Source organism: Puntigrus tetrazona, chromosome 5 (assembly GCF_018831695.1).
Source record: "Puntigrus tetrazona isolate hp1 chromosome 5, ASM1883169v1, whole genome shotgun sequence".
NCBI lineage: Eukaryota > Metazoa > Chordata > Actinopteri > Cypriniformes > Cyprinidae > Puntigrus > Puntigrus tetrazona.
The window spans coordinates 24,346,811-24,366,469 of NC_056703.1; the positions used below are offsets into that span (position 1 = coordinate 24,346,811).

Below are 19,659 nucleotides of genomic sequence, written 5' to 3' on the forward strand. Positions count from 1 at the left end.
TCAAAAAGAGTTTAATGGATCACAATGTTACTAAATGAGTCAGTTGTTTTATTCACTTCGTAGAGTTCTGGCTTCTTGGCTGATCTCTGATTAAATAAATAACAAAGTTTACATCATAAGTTATGTCAGAGGTCATATGGCTGTTGCCGGAAGTCAGATATATAAGTGTGTGTGTGTGTGTCTGTGTGCGAATATGTATGTGTTTATATGTCTGTGTGTGTGTGTGTGTGTGTGTGTGTGTGTGTGTGTATGTATGTGTGTGTATGTGTATATGTATATATGTGTGTGTATATGTATTTTTTACAAAACCCATCAATCTGCTTCAGATGACACGTGATAACCTCCCTGGAGGTGTAAAGGTTAGTTTTTACGATGCAGGATATATCTGATTTACGGAGCTTCAAAATCATGGCTACCATCCACCAGCATTACCAAGCTAGGAAGCCAGGATAAATAAAAAAAAAAAAGCTTGGAGGTGAGTAAAATATGCAGTAATTTTCAGTTTTGAGTGAATTACTGCTTTTAAGTAAAAAAAAAAAGTGATCCTCAGTTATTGCTTTGGATAAAAGTTTCTGTTAAATATATAAATGTGTAATGTTGAGAGAATGAAGGTCAGGCCATTCTTTGTTTTACCTCTTTCCCATACCCAGACTAAAAATTCATCATAAATTTCAACATTTAAATAGTTTATAAAGAGAGAGATAATATTAATTGATATTGAAGTATTCATAAATGTTTTAGGTTAATGATTTAGTCAAAATTTCCTTTGATTTTTTTTGTCTGTGGTGTTGCTTTACACAAAAGAAATGTTAATAGAATCATCCTTCTCTCTCTTCTATCTATCTCTCTATCTTTCTCTACATCTATCTATCTATCTCTCTCTCCATCTTTCTCCCTATCTATCTATCTCTCTCTATGTGTTTGGTATCATCTCAGCTGCTTCGCCTTTATCAGGCCTTTTACATGACCCTACTTCTAAATCGGCCTCCCTGAAAATCAATGATGGCGGGGCCTTCCCGGTTTGCGTTTACTCCCATTGAATTGCTAATGGCCTTTTCCCCTGCGCCATGCCTGCGCTATCTTTTTGGATGTTCCCCCTCCTGCAAATACAAAGGGAAGGAGTATGTCTTGGGAATGTTAACGCTGTTTAGTGAAAACGAGTGCCTGTGGAGTAGGCCGACGGTTCACATGTGACCTTGGAAAGATATTCCTCACACACAGAGGGAGCTTATCTGTTTTCCCTTTGTAAACCTCATGTGAAGGGTATATGGGGTTTTGCTTTGGTCTGTTTGGATATTCAAGAAATTTGTAAACTGTATGTGTTGTTGGAGTCAGTTGGGATTAGATAAAATGTGATTTTTGTTGCTGCTGTTGTTGTTTTTTTTTTTTCTTCTGTGATCGTGGTAGGCATCTCAGTTTTATCGAGGGGATTTTGTATTTACAGTGTTTCTGCGTTTTATCGAGTTCTTTACAGGAACTTTAAGAAGAAACAGTTAAACAATAAAAAATGGATTGTGCTTAAGCGAAAATATGTTTGCCTAGAGACATTGTGGTGTTGCAGGTGTACATTATATTAACAGGAAGTACTGTAACACCTGACAGTTGTCCAAGGACCTGCTAAAGGGAAAGTTCTGTCATTAATTACTAAAGTCATTACAACCCCCTAATGCCTAGTTCATCTTTGGAACACAAATTAAGGTATTTTTCTCAAATCTGAACGCTTCCTGACCCTCCACAGAGAGTGTGTAATTTAGCTCACTTTTAGTTATTAACTCTTGAGTTAAAAAAGCTTTAATATAGTCAGTTATTTATACATTATTAATATGTTTGGATGAACATACAGTTCTAGTAGTGCATACTATATTAGTGTGTCGGGTTGCGGCATTGTATAGGAACTGAAAACAATCTTAGTCATGCAGTATTTACCCTGGACATGTGAGACATGGTGTGACGTGTTGAAATTAAATCAGTCCTATTACATTCACTGGAAGAGCCCATCTGTTTGCAAAGCAGGATATAGTTTTCTGTTATGTGTTAATCTGTAAATCGTGGTGTAATTAATATAACAAAATCTCTAATGGTTGACGCATTTATGTTATGGGTGTAACTGGAAAACAATCAAACCATATGACGTCACAAATTATCTTTTTTTTTCATGCAAACTATGAATTTTTTTTCGTATATGTGGAATATACAAAAAAAGTTACATAACGAACAAATGTTGAAGTCTGCTCTTTCCTATACATCGAGCGTGAATGGTGACTTTCCAAGCAAGAAACATTTATTTATTTGCTTGCTTGCATATTTTTCCTTCCACCTGAGTCTGAATATATAAATCTGTGTTCTAACTGCTAGGAGAGCTTTTCAGATATGACCACCACCTTTTTCTCCTCAGTTTCTGTTACTATGGGATTTGTGCTCTATAAATCAAATCGTCCCAGCAGACCTAAGACTGTCATATCTGAAACTGATGAATTATGCAATTTATTAGAAAGATTTTGTATTGACTCTGTGCTCTTTTGGCAGGTCCGCTTAGGGCTATTGTGATTTTCATTAGGCTCCAGTGGTAGTCGCACAGGGTAGAATGCAAATGACGACTACAAAGGGATTGTTTATTAGTTATGACAGTGAGTCACCAGAGTTAAAGGTCCCTTCAGAGAACATTTTCATCAGTTCCCAAATCAGTTATATGGAGATGTTTGGATAAAAAAAATATATTATGTAATTTGTATATGAATATAATACATTGTAAGCACAGAAGTGTAATATAATAATTTGCGATGTTAACAATAATTTGAAGCAAAACACCATAGAGACTACAGCGTTTGTTAATACTGTAGAACTAAATTTTTATGCAATTTTATGCAAACAGTGATTCATTTAATATGAGTAAAATTTGAATTGTGTTTATAGGATAATACATTTTTTCACATTCAGAAATTACCGTGATCATGGACCAGACCAGAAATTTCTACAGTTGTCTTACACATTTCACACAGATATGTTTATTGCATATTTTGCTTTGATGATGTTATATAGCTTGAGGTCTTTTATTGCTTGGCTTGAATCCAAGAGAAACTTGTCATAGTGGACGTTTGCTGAGACATAGCCAGCACTTCGCCATCTGTGTAGTTAAGTCAAACCCTTCTATTGTTTTTGTGTTTGTAATAGTATAGTGCAAAGTCCTGAATTCATGTGGGTTTGTCCTCTCCTCCACCTCAATCTATTTCTCCCTTCAGCGAGCATTACGGCTCGTCACGGTGCACCATGAAGCCCTTGTGTTTTCAAGCTGATTGTGGACCCGTTGAGCCAAACAAATCTAAGCCTGATCCACTTTAAGAAAGCCAAAAATCTGATCTTAGATCAGTGTGAAGTTGTAACCTGCGTCTGTCATGGCATCTCATCTGTCCTGAGCATGATTAACTCTGACAGGAAATCAATACAACTCCTCCTGGCCAGATATGGAGATAAGACATCATAATCCTGATGTTGAGGCTTTGTGGCCCTGAGACCCTCTTCATTATTTTGGCCAGTGATGTCCTTTACTGATAAGAGTCTTTTGTCTTAGCTTGTTTTCTGAGCAGGAACCGCGGGGCTAGAAGAATAACGTCACTCAAACCAACAGCCTTTCAGGTTTTATGTTTGCTTCTTTGATGCTGCTTTTTTATTGGCAGACGTACTAGTTGGTATTTTGGTCTATTTAAAATGATCAAAATGTTTATTTTTTTTATTGATTTAAAAAAAAATTATTATTGAAAATCTGTTTACACAAGCGTTTAACCAAACTCTCTGGATACATCAGCATTTAGCACGGAAAAACCATGAAGCCATTTACTATTTTGTGCTTCAAAGTTCAATGTTTTAAGTAGGACACTCTAAGAGATGCTGTCCTTTCTTGTCGCATTTTGCAGCGGTACAGATGTCCATTTTTTTTCCTTGACTTTCAAAATCATCTCAGGAGGGTTATGAGAGGTGAAAGCCTCGTTTAGTAAACCGGAATTGAATTACAGACATGCTGCATGTCAGTGTGTACACAGGGAGACGGCAGTTAAATGGGAACTGTCTTCCTGATGAAGTGGGAGCAGTTGGGATATTGAACCCCTGACTCACTGGCCCGTTCCATTTTGAAATAGTTTTGTGTTGAAATATCACTGCATTAACCATCAGGTAAAATACGACATTGTTTGTCATATTTTCCAACCTTCAAAGTGTTACAAGATGGGTGAGATATAATTAGAACACAAGCCATAAAAATGATATAGCTAAGTGCAGATTTACCCACTTATATCTAGGGCTGGCAGGTATTGAAAAATAATAATAATAATAATAATAGTAATAATAGTAATAAAAGGATAATATTCTAAAGCTTGAATCTAATCTAATGGGACGGTTTTTGGAAACAGTGACAGTATTAGTGGCAGTGTTGCTTGAATGTCATAATGCCAGGTCAAGGGTTTTAATTGTAACATCTTGATTTGATCCAATCATATAATATGATATTTAATAATGTGATTCTATTGGATGATGTTATTATGTGATCTGATGTGAGACTCGTACTGCAGGTACTTTGTGGTGGCCGTCAAGTTTGCCCTTGATGTTTGATGTGTCAGTAAAAGCGTGCTGTTATCAGGTCTGGTGGGACGGACTGTGACTGGAATGGTTTCAGTTCTGTGAAGCATCATTGTGTGTGTGCGTGTGTGTGTGTGTGTGTTTGGTCTCTGCAGGCCTCTGGCTCATATCCTGACAGACTGAGATGGGCTAGAACGAAGCCTGACCTCACAGGTCACTCAATCAACCTTCACCACAGGCCCCTCTGCCCTCACCTCTGAAGCCCCTTTCCACTTTACGTTTCTTTCTCTATCTCTCCATTTCCTTTAGACTCTTTAGACTTTCATATGGAAGCCTCTCAAGTCTCCCACCCAATGAGAACAAAGAGGTCTCTCACGTCCTGTCATGATCGCTGGCCAAAACCTCTTTCTTCACCTGGGATGACCTCAGCATGACCCTGCAATGCCCATTTCCCTTGTTCCCTATCCCCATCCCCATATTCATCTTTACCAGTATCAGAAAGGACGCACAATGCAATTTATGTACAAAACATTCTTTGTTAGTCCTGGAACTTCCTATCAAGCTGTTATAACCTGGAATAACCTGATCTATCACATCTATAGAGTTTCTAATGAAGCGTACATCTTGAGAGGGGCGCTCTATTAGCATTCCCATTCATTTCAAAGGTAGCAGCTCAGCTATGGTATTCATTTAGTCCGAATACATGGCTAATTTTGATTTGCTTTCAGTAAAGAAGAATGGATTTGATCCAAAGGATGTTAATGATCATAGTTGTATTTGGCTGTCAAAGGTGCTTTAAAAATTCACATAATTTGAAATCTGAGTTTGTTGCTCTTCTCTGGCCACATGAACGCTATAGGATCCAATTATATTCCAAATCTGACAAGGATGTTGTTGTACTTTCCATGCAGTTTGTTTGCCGTAATTTACCAGAGGATGACTCAACTTTATTCCTCACTGAATGCGTTTCCTGCAGTTTTACAGGAAGTAAGGGTGATGGTGTGAGTTTTCGCTTTTGTCAATGAAGTGGTTTCCAGCCAATTATGTTTTCAGTTCCTGCATGGGTTAAAAAGCTTTGTTGTTGAAAACCATTTCCTTGAATACACTTGAGGAAGTTCAGTGTTTGCATTCATACCTCGCCACAGGGAGCATACCCAAAACCAAGAAATAACAAGTAACTTTAAAAGGGAATGTTGTAATTGTTCCCTTCTCCTACCATTCACTGCACCTGCTGAATCGGGACTAATTCTCACAGGATAATCTTCCAAAATTGTTCCTCTACAGAGAAGAGACACATTTTAATCCAAGTTCTTTGCCTCAGTTTGAAGGAATAAAAAAAAAAAAAAACAATGTCAGATTATGCTGCTTATCGTGCTCTCATGAACTCAGTTCTCCTGTAGGTAAACACTGGTAGATGAGCTGACGAAGCAGAGTTTATTACATTTTTACATGTTTGACCTAAAATCATTTTTGTACGTATTCTGCAGGTAACTGTCAGTCTCTTTTGTGCTGCTCCGTAACTGGCTTCGTTCAAGCTTCGCTGGAGAAACAAGGAGAACTGGGGGGAACCCACTTAATATTCACACGGCAGTCATGGTGAATTGAAATGAATGAGTGAGAAAGACTGAGGGTTTGTGAGTATGTTGGAGCGAGAGAGTGTGAGTCTGTGGGAAGGTGAGAGAATGTGTGAGAAGGGGTGAGCAAGAAAAAAAAAAAAACACACACAGCAGACTGTGAAATTGACGGCTGGGATTGGCATGATGGTCGTCGCTTAAATTTTTATCTTTACATGTTAATAAGCCTGCACCACTGTATATCACTCCAGGACAAAAAAAAAGATTGCCGAATGGATGCTTTAAAAATACCACTACAGCTGCCCATGAAATCACACTATATTGACTTTCGAAAGATAGCTGGTTCTGGGGCTGATTCGTTTTTGGAGGACATCTTTACTGGGACAATCCAGGTCATATACCAGCTTACAATTGATGAAACATTGTAGCTGGATTGTTGGTTGTACAAAATGGTGCGCGCAATGGACCTTGGCTTTACCAAATGAAAGTTTAGCTATGTTACAGCTGGACTTTTTACTGTTAACATTAAAATAAGATGCTAAGTGGACTAGAGTTAGCCATTGTTTTGTTGCTATAGCTATAAATGACCAAAGCTATATTGGAATGGAATTCTTCTTATCCATATGGGGTCTAGTTTCTACGCAGTGCCACAAACAAACATACCTTGTTGAGTACCCTATTAAATGATCCAGTGGCTGTTTGTTTTTTGACATTGCTCATTGTTAACACAGATGTGTTTGCCAAATAAACTGCTACTTGTCCCGACTACTAGAAATTGTGTAACAGCAGTCCAATTATAACTGCCCATTTTAGCATGCAGCTGCTGAGAATAGGATGTAGAAAACAACATATTTTCAAAAGGGACTGGTTGGGGAAAATTGCTTTAATATAGTTTTGAAGGATAAGTTTGGCAGTTGTCAATCAGCTTTGTATTGTTACAGTGTCAGATACAGGGGCAGCACCAGTGGGAGCATAAAAATTAACACTTAGTAAGTGTTTTAATTTCATGTCATCAGAATAATGGTGCCCCCCACAGTCCAAAACATGTATAAAGCTGTGAATTCTTTTTAATAACATTTAAACCATTCAGGGGTTTTCTTCTACATATTTCAGTAAAGGACTAATTTACTTCACTAAAATTTACGTTATATTAAGCCATACCAGTTCCTTTTATGTCCCCTTTCTCAAATCAGGCTGTTCTGAAAAATGAATTAGTTCTTCACAGGCCCCTCCCACGATAGTTGATTGGCAAGACTGTCTTACCTTAGACCTGCCCTAGTAAGCTGTCAATGTCATTGTTTGACACTGGTGCAGGGTAAGACGTCTATGATTAGGTGTTTGAGGTGTTTTGTTGAGGATTAACGTTACTTTCGTTTCTGAAAGATTTGCCCTGTTCCCTAATCTGCATAAACGCCTCCGTTCGCATGAATCATTCATGATCTATCGTCATACGCAGAAGTGAGTATAAGGTTTATTTAATGAATCCGTTTAAGTCGGCTTTCCTTATATGTGCTAGTTAACAAATTTTTGCAGCTGAAGTTTACAGTCTGCTCGTCACTCCATGGAAGAGAAAGGAGGGGTTAGCAGAGCTTATTAGCATTTAAAGCAACCAAGGTCTAGAACAGCATGGTGAAAACGGCTGATTTTGACTGGAAAAAGGAGTTTTGTTTCACACTACGATTGAGAAATGTAATAGACTTTTCATTAAGATCCAGTCTTGTGGAAAATGAGCATCCGATAATCACTTATATGAAAACACTTTTAAATGCATTTATGTATTCTTGTATCCAAAATTTGAATAAACACTGAAAAAAAACATGTGAAAAGACAACAGAATGACCAAAGACATGTCTTCAAGGTTTCGGCAGCAGCAGGTTTGAGAATGAGAATCTGATGGAAAAGATTTTATTGTTCAAGTTTGTTGATGCTGGAAGGGAAGGAAATTTCTTCCTGTCAGCTATGGCTCATCTCCATAATGAAGGAAGTGCTTGCAAACTAGCCGTTACAGGATGCTCCCGTTATGCTTCCCTTCAGTCTTATTTCTGCCCACCTCACCCTGGCCATGACCGCCAAGCCTTCTGACCTTCACTTCTGACTCCTTATCTGCAGCTCCAGTTGAAAGACAAATAGGAACTCAATACCGCTCAACATCAGGTCTCTAACGCCATTAACACAATGTGGACGCACACACAGGATGCCAGCTGCATTGTTTAGTGCTGGCAAAACAATGCACAACAGGATTTCCTGTCTCCTCTTTCCCTGCAAGCGGTCACTCCAGGTGCCACAGTATGTGCCTATTTGGGGGCATATACTTGAATTTAAGCTGCTGGTGTTCATCCCCCTACCTCTCCACTCCTCTCTCGCCCCTCCTGCATTCCCTATCTCTCTCTCTCTCTTCCATCAAACACGCGTTCACGAGCTCCATCTCTTTCACATGCTCACATCCTCTCTTCTCTTCAAACACGTATACATGCTCGCACATTGTCCTGAAGTTCAAAGAGAGCGAAGCAGCGACATGTCAGCTGACCGGCCCCCTCCAATCAGATAAGTTCTGATGTAAGTCTTTAGCAGCTGCTTGGATCAGATGGAGCGTGCCTGTAGGATCGCGGGAGCGCGAGAGGAGGCAGCGCGGTGCAGTATGGCTAAGTAGCCGTGAGACGCGCACACACACAGAGAGAGTGCGAATGAGAGAGTATGCGCTCTGCCTCTCCGTTATGGATGAGTCCAGCATTCTGAGGAGACGCGGGCTACAGGTAGGGAATTTAGAGCAATGCGGGGCGTGGGTGTTTGCCGCTTCCTTGTTTTGTAGCTTTTATGTGAACACTTGGATGTGGGATGAATTACAGAATAGAGTCTGTGTCTCCGCATGCTAAAACATCCAAATGCTGCGCCGGAACACTGAAAATGTGTGTTTTGTCACTGAAAAGACTGCCAAGTACAAATATAGGCACTGGTTCCTGGGTCTCTGCACTTAGTTTATACCTTAGTTTATAACTTGTCGGTTTCTTTTTAAACAAGATCAGCAACTTTACAAAACTGGTAAAACACAAGAAAATGGTCTTTTTTTTTTTTTTTTTTAAAAGAAAGCTGATTTATGTTTTTAGTAATTGTAATAAAACAAACAGTTTGGCAATGACGTTTCTGACAGAACACTTTATAGTGAGATTTTGGCACTGTTTTTAGCATTATTTTATTTATTTTGTTTTTTCATATCGTGTTTAGACTATTGAATTTAAGATTTCAGAGCTTTTTTACTGAGGAGTTTAACCATTAATTGGACTTTTCCATCTTGGTGTTATTTTGTGTGCAATCGGCGATAACAGAAGTTTCAGCGTTTTTGTATTCATTGTTGCTTTGTATGGCTTTGCTGCTAATGTATTCCAAACCAATATGGTTTTCTGCTGAACACAAAGAAAAAAAATGCAGGTTAAAAAAACAGAAAGCATTTCTCAAAATATGTTCTTTTGTGTTCCACACATGGAATGAAGTCACACAGGTTTGGAACAACATGAGGGCGAATAAGTGATAATGGAATTTCCTTTTTTTGTTTGATCCATCTCTTCAAGGAATTATCTTTGGAGTAACTGTTTTATAATTGTCATCCATCGATCGGCGGTTGATCTCTCTCTGTGAGATGGTGACGTTAAAGAGACTCTTATAGTCTTTTCTTTGTCTAGGCATGGGGAAGGACGCTTGTTTCTAGATTCTCTGTGCTGTGGACATCACCACAGCTGGTGATAAAACAAAAAGATCATTCGCCCCGAGGACAAGATTCAAAAAGTTCTGCTGTATGATTTCGTGTGGGACATAGTGTTTTCATTTGTCAGTCAAATGCATGTCAGTGCACTGTTTCACACTCTGTATTGCTTCAGGCTACGAGCTCATAAATCAGAGACTGGGGGGACTGGGACATTTTTTGATATGGAGTCTATGTTAGGAAACTTCCTGAATTGAGTTAATGTTGTAATTGTCACTCGAGCAGAGAAAGCAAGTGTATTACACGGCTAAATTTAGACAGGTTGATGTCGGTGACGGTGAGAAGGTTGAGACAATTAGCTGCTTTGTCAATTACCTCAAGGTAGCTGCAGCATGCAGGGCAATTGTTCTGAGACCCACTAAACACACAGCGTCACTCCTAATTGTGTTTGGGAGAGCTTTCAGTTGAATGTAATTATTATGGAGTTTAAATCTAAAGGCTTGTTCACACTGATTCCATATTTGTCTCCAAAAAGTTGTGTAAACTCAGAATTCCTAAAATGATAATCTTTATTTGCCTAACAATGGAGCAAGGTCTTTCCACCCAGTTGGATCATTCGCTCATGCATTTTTTGTTTTTTTTTGTTTTTTTATTTACTCTTATTTAAATCTGAAATCTTACTCTATTAATTTCTATTAATTTGTTCATTTTTGCATTTAATTAATTCACTAATTATTATATTTTTACATTAATTTGTTCTTGTATTTTTAAATCGACTCATTATTGAACTTTACATTTAGTTTTATTCTTGCATGTTACAATTCACTCATTCTTATATATTTTTATTCAGCTGATCATTCTTGTAAATTTAATTCTTGTATTTTTTTTAATTCATTAGTTCATTCCTAGTCTTTTTAATTCAGTATTTGTAGTTTTGTACATTCATTCTATCATTTTTTTTTTTGCTATTGTTTGATAAAATTATGCCATTGTCTATTTTAACATTTTTATGCCATTGTTTGTTCATTTTATATCAGTCATTTATTCATTCATCCATTTGTATTTATTGAGTTCTGTCATCATTCTATAGTTGAAACGGTATAAATATTTCTTATCACAATTACAGTGACCAAAATTATCACAGTATCACGGTATTCTTTAGTAGTATTATTAAAATGTGCTGGAAGATCAAATGAAGTTTTAAAAATGTTTCATAAAAATAAGCCTAACATTTCGGCATTAAAGAGAAAGGGTTAAAAGGCTTTGTGTGTAAATAAAATGCACCTTTTATCAGGGAATTAGTCAGGAAAAATGTAAAACTGAAATGTTACAGTCTCTTAAACAACATGCCGTATAAAAAGATCTTTCGCTTTCCAAAGCACTGATAGAATTTTCTCGCCACCGCCCAAATGTTCTGCCTGTTATGACATTAGATTCAGTAATGCAATTCAAAAAGACTAAAACCGATTGTTTAGCAAATAAACATGGGTCTTTCAGGCTGTATCCCCGTAAGATCGGCTCGTTCCACTGAGGATATTGTTGTCAGCAGAACATATTGAAATGGGTGGTAGATACTGGCAGGTAATTAGAATGAATAGACAGTAGTGGTGCTATATTAGTTTTGTAATTACAGTTGCAGTGAATGCTTGCGTTCGGAAGTCTCATGGGGTCATCTTCCTGCATTTGTTTAGTTGCATTAAGCTTCGCTTCACATTTGACTGATCCAATAGAAAAAGAAAAAAAAAATGTGTACATGTAATTGCTTTTTTTTTGCATGGATGTAATTATGTGGCAGTCTTGAGGAATATGGATATTTTTTTTGTGTTTTTTTAAGTAATGTGTTTAAGGTCTAGCCAATTAAAAGATTTTTATGGAGAAATCACTTCATGCTCTGTGTACACTTAATGTAATGTTTGTTTTGTGAATGACTTGCTGTCGGATTTGATTTATGTGTGCAGTGAGAAATCTCAGTCACATTCACAAAGGCTGACAAAGACGAGAGCTCCTTGCTGTGTGTGATGTATGACGATGTATCAGAATTCAATAAGCGTGATTGATAATGTCTAATGAGAGATGTTTGTGCCCATATGGCCGCATCAGTCAATTCTCATTTTCCACGTTATTAATGTGCATGATTCACATGTTAACTGTCTTCACTGTGTGCTGTTCATTCATTATGAATTCTATAGTGCTTAAAGGTAAGTAAAGCATCTTCCTTGTGGTGCTTTCAGAAAACACCTTTATATATTTATTTATTTATTTATTTTAGTCGATACTGGATTTAACTGAAATACTAATACTACAACAACAGCATGTTTGTTCTGATATGTTGTGTAATTTTGAGTTCTTTCTATATTCATGGCAACATCAAAAGCCCACCAGTCCAGCACAGTGTGTGTTCAGCTCTTCTGGAAGTTATCAGCACATCTAAGTTAAATTTGTATGCGCTGCGTGCCATGTGCTGCCTATCTGCACGGTTGACACAGTGTTAATCTAGCAGTCGGAGTCTGACTCTTGGCCAGTAAATACACACTTCTTCACATACGCTTCCTAGACTGTTGGAGAATCATAAATCGGGGGGAGAAATGGAGATAAAGCCTTATGTGGCGTTGCAGAAGGTTGGCGAAGATGGACTTTGAGGAGAGATTGAAAAAGCATTCATAAGATAAGTAGAAAAATTGCAAAAGTGGGTCTGATTGACTGACATAATTAGAGCTGGACTTGTTGGAAATGTTGAAATGAGATTGTGATACTGAGGTGCAGTTCACCTTCAGAGGTGCCGGCGAAAGAGAACAAGTAATGGAAACTTTAAATGAACTTCAAATGAGCTCCAAATCAGAAAAAGCTTGTCAAGGTAAAATGATACACGTAAAAAAGGTACATTTTGGACAAATGGACAAATTTGTCTTCTATGATAAATCAGATATCAGTGCAGATGAATTAAGTATTTATATTAGTATATTACATATAATTATTTATTACTATTTTATGCTGGAAAAACTGTTTAGTGTGTTCTGATTTTGTTGTAATTGTGTGTGCATTTATTAGAATTATTATTATTGTTGTTGTTGTTATTAAGTTATTATTATTATTATTATTACCATTTTTATGGGTTAGAGGAAGGAAACAGAAAGTTAATCTGAAGCGTGGATAATAATTCTGATTGATTTATGCAACCCAAAGTTTTTTTTTGTTTTTATTTTTGTTTGTTTTTTTACATGAAAAGGGAAGGTTTAAGACAAACTTTAAATGCTGTTCATGGATTTAGGTTGAGCAGATGAATACCGTTAGGATTTATATGAATAATTAAACAGAAGAATTTAAGATGTTGGTTTAGGATGGTGTTAAAGATCATATAAGGTGTGTGTGTGTGTGTGTGTGTGTGTGGCTGTGCTGACATAATAGTCTCTCCAAACACTGGCCACTAAAACATTAATGAAAAGAAACAAGCTTTTTGGCTCAGTTGTCACACTCGCCCTTTTTATACTGCATTCTCTGAAGTCTTCTAGAGAGAATGATAAAGTGAATCAGAATGCTCAGACAAAGGACAGAATACTGCAGGGTAACAGATATGATGGTGTGAAGGAAAACTAGGCACGTTCCTTCAGCCTGTCATATCAGCTGACCTTTACAGATGATGAAAACACTGGTCTGTGTCCCTGAGGGATCTCAGGGTGCCATGACCACATTATTAGCTGGATTGACCTCCATAACACTTCCCAGCCCTTGTACCCTGACCGCTGACCTTCTGTCTGACCAATACAAACTCCAGCTGAATGCAGAGTTCTTCCTTTTTACTGGAAGAACAATGTGCACTCCCCCACCTCAGTGGCGCTCAACACATTGCATCACACCAAATACACAAAATAATCTTTTTAGCAACATCATATGACCCCTTTAAATACACTAGTTTTTACATATTTATTTTTTTGTCCTTCTGGGACCTGGAATAGATGACCTTTGGTCAATATTGATAATTAAACTAACTTATTTTGCTTTTGTGTTTGCTCCTGGGCTGCTTTAGGCTTGCTTTTTCCCCTTTTGGTAGCTATAGGGTGGTCATTTAAAAATGGTCATGGCTAATATTCCCTATTAAGCCTATAAATTCTAAACGAAAACTGGGAAAGAACACGTGGCACATGAAAGAAACATGCAAAGTTTTATAGAGGTCAGACCACAACTGGCACTATAACACTTACGAACATTCAAAATAATCATATTTCTACAATAAATTACCTGGATTTGATACAATTTTTTATTTTTTTATTTTTATTTTTAATTATTGATTTAGTTAGTTAGGTGGCTTGCAAAATAATAAATAAAATATAATGTCTTTTTTTTTTCCCATATGACTCCTGGCATATTCAACGTCACCTAAAGCCATATAATAGGTTTGAGAAACAGGCTAATGTTTATTATAATAATATGAAGGTTTGAGTTAATATAAACAATATAATAAAAATTTGTAATTTTTCATCCATTTTAATTGCATGGAAAAAAAAGTAAAATTCTGTACAATATTTTGTTACATGGAAAAAAAAAATGATGCAGCTTTGTAAGAGGCAGAGTAGATTCCTAGATTTTTTTTGTTCTTTGTCTCTGTCTCTTTAATACTTGCAGTTTATTATTCATTTAGTAAACACTTAGGAGTCTAAAGCAGGAAATGTTTCAGATTTCCCATGCCATTGTAAAGAGTGAGTCACTCTGATTGCTTTGTCTTTGCAGTTAAAGTATTCATTTTATCATAATGGGAACATTTCTTCTCTTGACGGGAAGTCTCAGCACTGTTGTTATTTTGGCAAATAACAGATGGTGGATCCGGTTGAACTTTTCCATTTTTGGGGAGGAAAAAAAAAAAAACGTTGGGAGAACGAGAGGGGAAGCCCTTACAGATACAAGTCAGCATTTCACACTGGCACACTTTTGATCTTGAAATGGTGCAGAAATGCAGCAGATTCAAAGGGAATTATTAATATGCCATCATGGCAAGGTCTTTAAAACAGTATCGCTAAAGCTTTGATGTAGCTGGAACGTTAGGAAGTTTCATGTCGTTGTCTGGACATGCAAAAATGCAGAGATGTTTAAGACGGTAGACAGATGTTTTACTGTTTTTTGGGGGTTTTTTTTGTAAGATAAGAGCGTTGCTGGGCTGCTTCTCCAACTTTAGATTGGAATTCTGCATTAGAATAACTTACTGTGATTGAAATTAGTGAAGGTAGATGTCTCCAAACGCCCAGGGATGGTTTGAAGTCGTCTGTCTGTCAATACCTGAAACATTATGTTTGAAGGCACCTTGACCTTATATTGCATCTCATATTTAATTTATTCATAGTCAAAAGACAAAGAATGATCTACATCTGTATCTAAAAATATAAGAGATATATTTGGTCTCCTCTTAAGATATTAATAGTTTTATTCAGCAATGTCTGTATATTCCGAAAGTGACTAAATATATTCTACATTTGTTTAAAATAATTTTTCCCAAGTAACAAATCGGCATATTAGAATAATTTAAACATAATTGCTTTGCCATCGTTGGCATATATGTAACATACAGTTATGCTAAAATAGAAAGCAGTTCTTGTGATAAAAAATATGTTAGCATTTTTGAACAAGCAAGTGGGAATAAGAAACTAAATAAAATAAAAATGTAATGTTGAAATAAAGTGCATTAAAATAAACTATTATTATAACATTGTGATATTCATGTTAATTATTATCTGTTGTACATAGTCTTTATGCATCTTATGCAGTATGGATATTTTCCACGTTCTCACAGTGATCCTCCATGACTTTTTTTTTTTTAGGAATCCCACTGAAACACAATGGAAATATAATTCAATCATTCCCGACTTTCCACAGACGCATCTTTCCCAGTATATCTTTGAAAGTGAATAGTAATGCATATATTCATGTAGAGCCGTGGGTGAGTCTGCCCAGCGTTGAATTCATGGGTAAACCCTGCTAGAGTCGCACCATTTTTACTGCTGTTCCCTGCTGTGCTCTGCAGCAGCTCCAGCGCTCCTTTTCATTCATTATTTTTGAGTAGCGTGAGGCTACGGTTTCTCGGGGTGTTGCAGCACCGTACGGTGGCGCTTGAAGTCACAGTCGCACATCAGAAGTTCTGAACCAGCTGCAGCTGGAAATGTGACATCCCGTTTTTGGAAACGCCAGTCCTGCTGGAATACGTGCATTTCGTGCTGAACACGTGACGTATGTATTTTTCTGTTAATGAGTATGATGTAGCAACACGGATGAGATGGTTAATTAAAAAGAAAAAACAGTATAAATGACAACCTGTACAAAAAAATCGAATTGTAATCACTTTAGGAAAGTTACCTGATTACTGGGTTTATTCAATGTGTGTGTGTGTGTGTGTGTGTGTGTGTGTGTGTGTGTGTGTGTGTGTGTGTGTGTGTGTGTGTGTGTGTGTGTGTGAGAGAGACTGGAACTACTGTAAATTCTTTTTCCATAGGTTCTTTTCTCACACACACATTCAAATATACAATCACACATACAGATAGCAGAACATATACAGGTCTGGTCACATACAGATATATAATATAACAGAACATAAAAAGGTATCAAATGGTATGAATAGTTTTTTCAGCTCAAATGCCCTCTTGTGGTCTTCTGTGTCAATTGCACATGCTTATTGAGGAACAGAACCTGGATCTTCTACAGATGTTCAAACGGGAATGTAGGACTCTGTATTCTATTTATTTTCTGTTTACACAAGCCAAACCAATCTATTAAATACATTTACGTTAGGAACATTTTTTAATAAAGGTATTGCTTTGCTCTTGTTTTTTTTAATAACTATGTATAACTGAAAAATAATCTAAAATGGCTTATTAAATTCTATAGTTTCTGCTATGTGTATGCATATTTTTGGTTCCACTGTAACATATAGAAAATCCACTGCTATGAGTAGATAAGTTAGTGAATAAGTGATGTTGTTTTTGTAGTTTTAAAATAAATGAATACAGTTACATTTAATCAGCAGTGATGTACTAAATTGATCAAAGGTAACATTTATGATGATGATTTCAGTTTCAAACAAGCGCTCTATTAATGAAAAAAAGATGATTATGATGCATGTGTTCTTGAGTTCCCTTGAAAATTGCTTTCATTGTTTTTTTTATTTTTGATCAAATAAATGCAGCATAAGACAACCCCAGATTTATCTTTCTGACCCCAAATGTTTGAAAAGTGTAGTGTATTCAGAACTACTCCTACAAACACAAACAGGCAGAGCTGAGGGTTAAATATTCATGTTGTCTTTGGGACTGAATGGATCTAGAGAAAGAAATCTAGGTCACCGCTAGCACCACTGGGGTTACCGTTCAAATCTGGGTCACCTGGTAGATGGTAAATGACTAAGCAAAGATGGCTGCTAATTGGCTGTCAGGATGCCAGAGTTGCATATCTAACTTGAAAAGGAGTTATGATTTTAACATTCAAATTATTACACACGTCACCTTCAAGCATGAAATGTTTCTTAATATGATAAATGGTGTGTTTGTGTGTTTTAATCTACTTAGTCATGAACGTTGTTCTTTTTTTGTGCTTTTTCCTTTTTTACAGAAAGAGCTCAGCCTTCCCAGACGAGGAAGTTTGTGAGTAAATCTACTTTAATTGTCTTCAATTTAAAAACATAAACCTGCATCACCAGGATAACATTTAAGATTTTTTTTCTTTAATCTAATGGTTCAATTAATTACAGTTGTTATTTTATAATTTCTAAGAATTATATATAAACTTGTAAAGTAGACTTCTGATCTGTTCAGTGGGATATATTGTATATTTTGTCATCATCCAGCTGTTTAAACATTGAATATGCATCTTTCTAAAATTAATATGTTGGAAAATGTTGCCTTTAAGGCAGTGTAGGGCTTTTATTAAACATAGTCTACATTTAATCGATTGAAAAATAAATAGGACATTATCTGTGATCGAGCTCAAGATCTGTTTATCATGTCTGCAATAAATTCTTATAGCTTTTTTTCCAGCAAATTACTTGATTTCATTATTCATTTTTTTTTTTTTTTAAATAAGCATATCATCATTTATTTATTTATTTTATTTTTTTTGCTTTGAAGATTTCGAGAGGCAAAGATGTGAAACATGCCTAGTTAGCTAAATTTCAGAAAATAACACTGTTTTATGTAAAATACTTTCCCAATTACTACCCATGTCGAGCTTCTTTATGCAAGTTGATGAGTAAACAGTTCTTTTGTTATCCTTACATCCACACGAAAGAAAGCATGGCTTGCACTGATATTTTCATTCATTTTTGGTTTGTTTTTGGAGTTGCACATGTGCGTACAAATAATATGAAATAGAAATGGCAGACTGATAATGATTACACGTGGTAATGGCATACCTATAAACGCCGCTGAGTGTTGTTTACTCCGTGTTGAACTCCAGGCCTCCAGGCAATCTCTTGCGTAGGCCAAGTCATCACACAGCTGCCTCGATCTTTGGCAGTAACCAGAAATTTGAAATCTAAGATCTTTGACTTTACTGAACTGGCCCCTCAGTAAACTGACATCTACATGTTGCAACATGGTAGGGCTTTATCGTTACTTGAAATTGAGCTCATAATATAACCTAGAATGATTATTAACCTGCAATCTTTGTGTAAACTGTAGAAAATATTCGACCTCATAGGTGTCATATATGTTTGGAATGACTTGAAAGCATGATGACAGAATTTAAATTTTTTTTATCTTTGAAGGGTTTTATAATTTAACCTAAGTTTACTTGCATCTCTTTATAGGATGCATAGTGATGAAACCTTCACTGCCTGTTTTTTATGCATTTATTAACAAAACCTTCACTCTCTGTTGATTTCTGATTTCTATGAGGTAGTTTTGGGTAACAGGACAAAATGATATTTTACTGACCTTTCAAATAACAAGTTCATTTACAATTTTTATATGAACATATAGATAGATAAATAAATGAAACTGTTGGCTTGTATAAAGTGTATAGAGCTGTAAACTGAAAGCTGGTACTTGACCACATTAATATCTCTTCTGAAACTCTAGGGGAGGTATATGTGAGAACTGAGATCTTTATGAAAATACGAGAAACGGTCTCCATTTAATCCCATTAATGTCCAGAAGAAATCATTTAAAAGTTAAAAACGGCTTACTGGTAATTTACCTTGTTGTTGTTGTCACACTTTGAGAACTTGGTCAAGAGATATCTAACCCATGCTAATAGTGTATCCATTGCATTTTAAAACACAGCTTTCAAATCGATCATCTAAGTCAGTCAATCCATGCATTCCGTCTGAATGTTGTATTTGTTCTGTCTGTGAACATTCAGATACTTTTGAACAAAGATGGAGAACCCACAGGCTTTTATGGAGCATATCGTGACATTGTTCACTCAGCATTCTATAAATCACATCACTCATTCACTCGTAAAGACGTTTTTTTTAACTTGATTATATTCATCTGAAAGAAGAATGTTATATACCTTTAGGATGGCTTGACTAAATCATTTGGTTATTTACAGTACATTTTTAGTCAACTATCCATTTAAATCCCTTTTGGTGTTATCCCTTTAGCTGGTGCCAATACTTTTGTCAATGAATGTATGTATGTACTGTATTGGATATCATTTTATATAAAATGTAATTTTATATAATATAGTTGAATATAATGCAACATCTGTTTTCTGTCCAAGCACTTTAATCTAGTGAGATTTTTGTCTCTTTAGAGTGAAATGAATGAATAATGATGAATGGTGGTGGAGGGTGTCTAGTACTGGGGGTCTTAGGATGGCTTCGCAGTTTTTTTTGTGGAT

The 19,659-nt window shown here is 36.3% G+C and overlaps 1 protein-coding gene across 12 annotated transcripts in view; it reads left to right on the top strand.

Annotated features, from left to right (window-relative positions):
• mast4 (microtubule associated serine/threonine kinase family member 4) overlaps nt 1-19,659 on the top strand; it is an 85,413-nt gene that overhangs the window by 25,221 nt on the left and 40,533 nt on the right. For 10 of the 12 annotated variants that reach the window (XM_043239302.1, XM_043239303.1, XM_043239304.1 and 7 more), the window contains exon 4: nt 17,428-17,459. In XM_043239302.1, coding sequence (XP_043095237.1) covers nt 17,428-17,459 — 32 coding nt within the window. Of the gene's footprint in view, nt 1-8,736; nt 8,897-17,427; nt 17,460-19,659 lie in introns of those variants that run through there. The other 2 variants (XM_043239312.1, XM_043239314.1) reach the window with 1 other exon arrangement.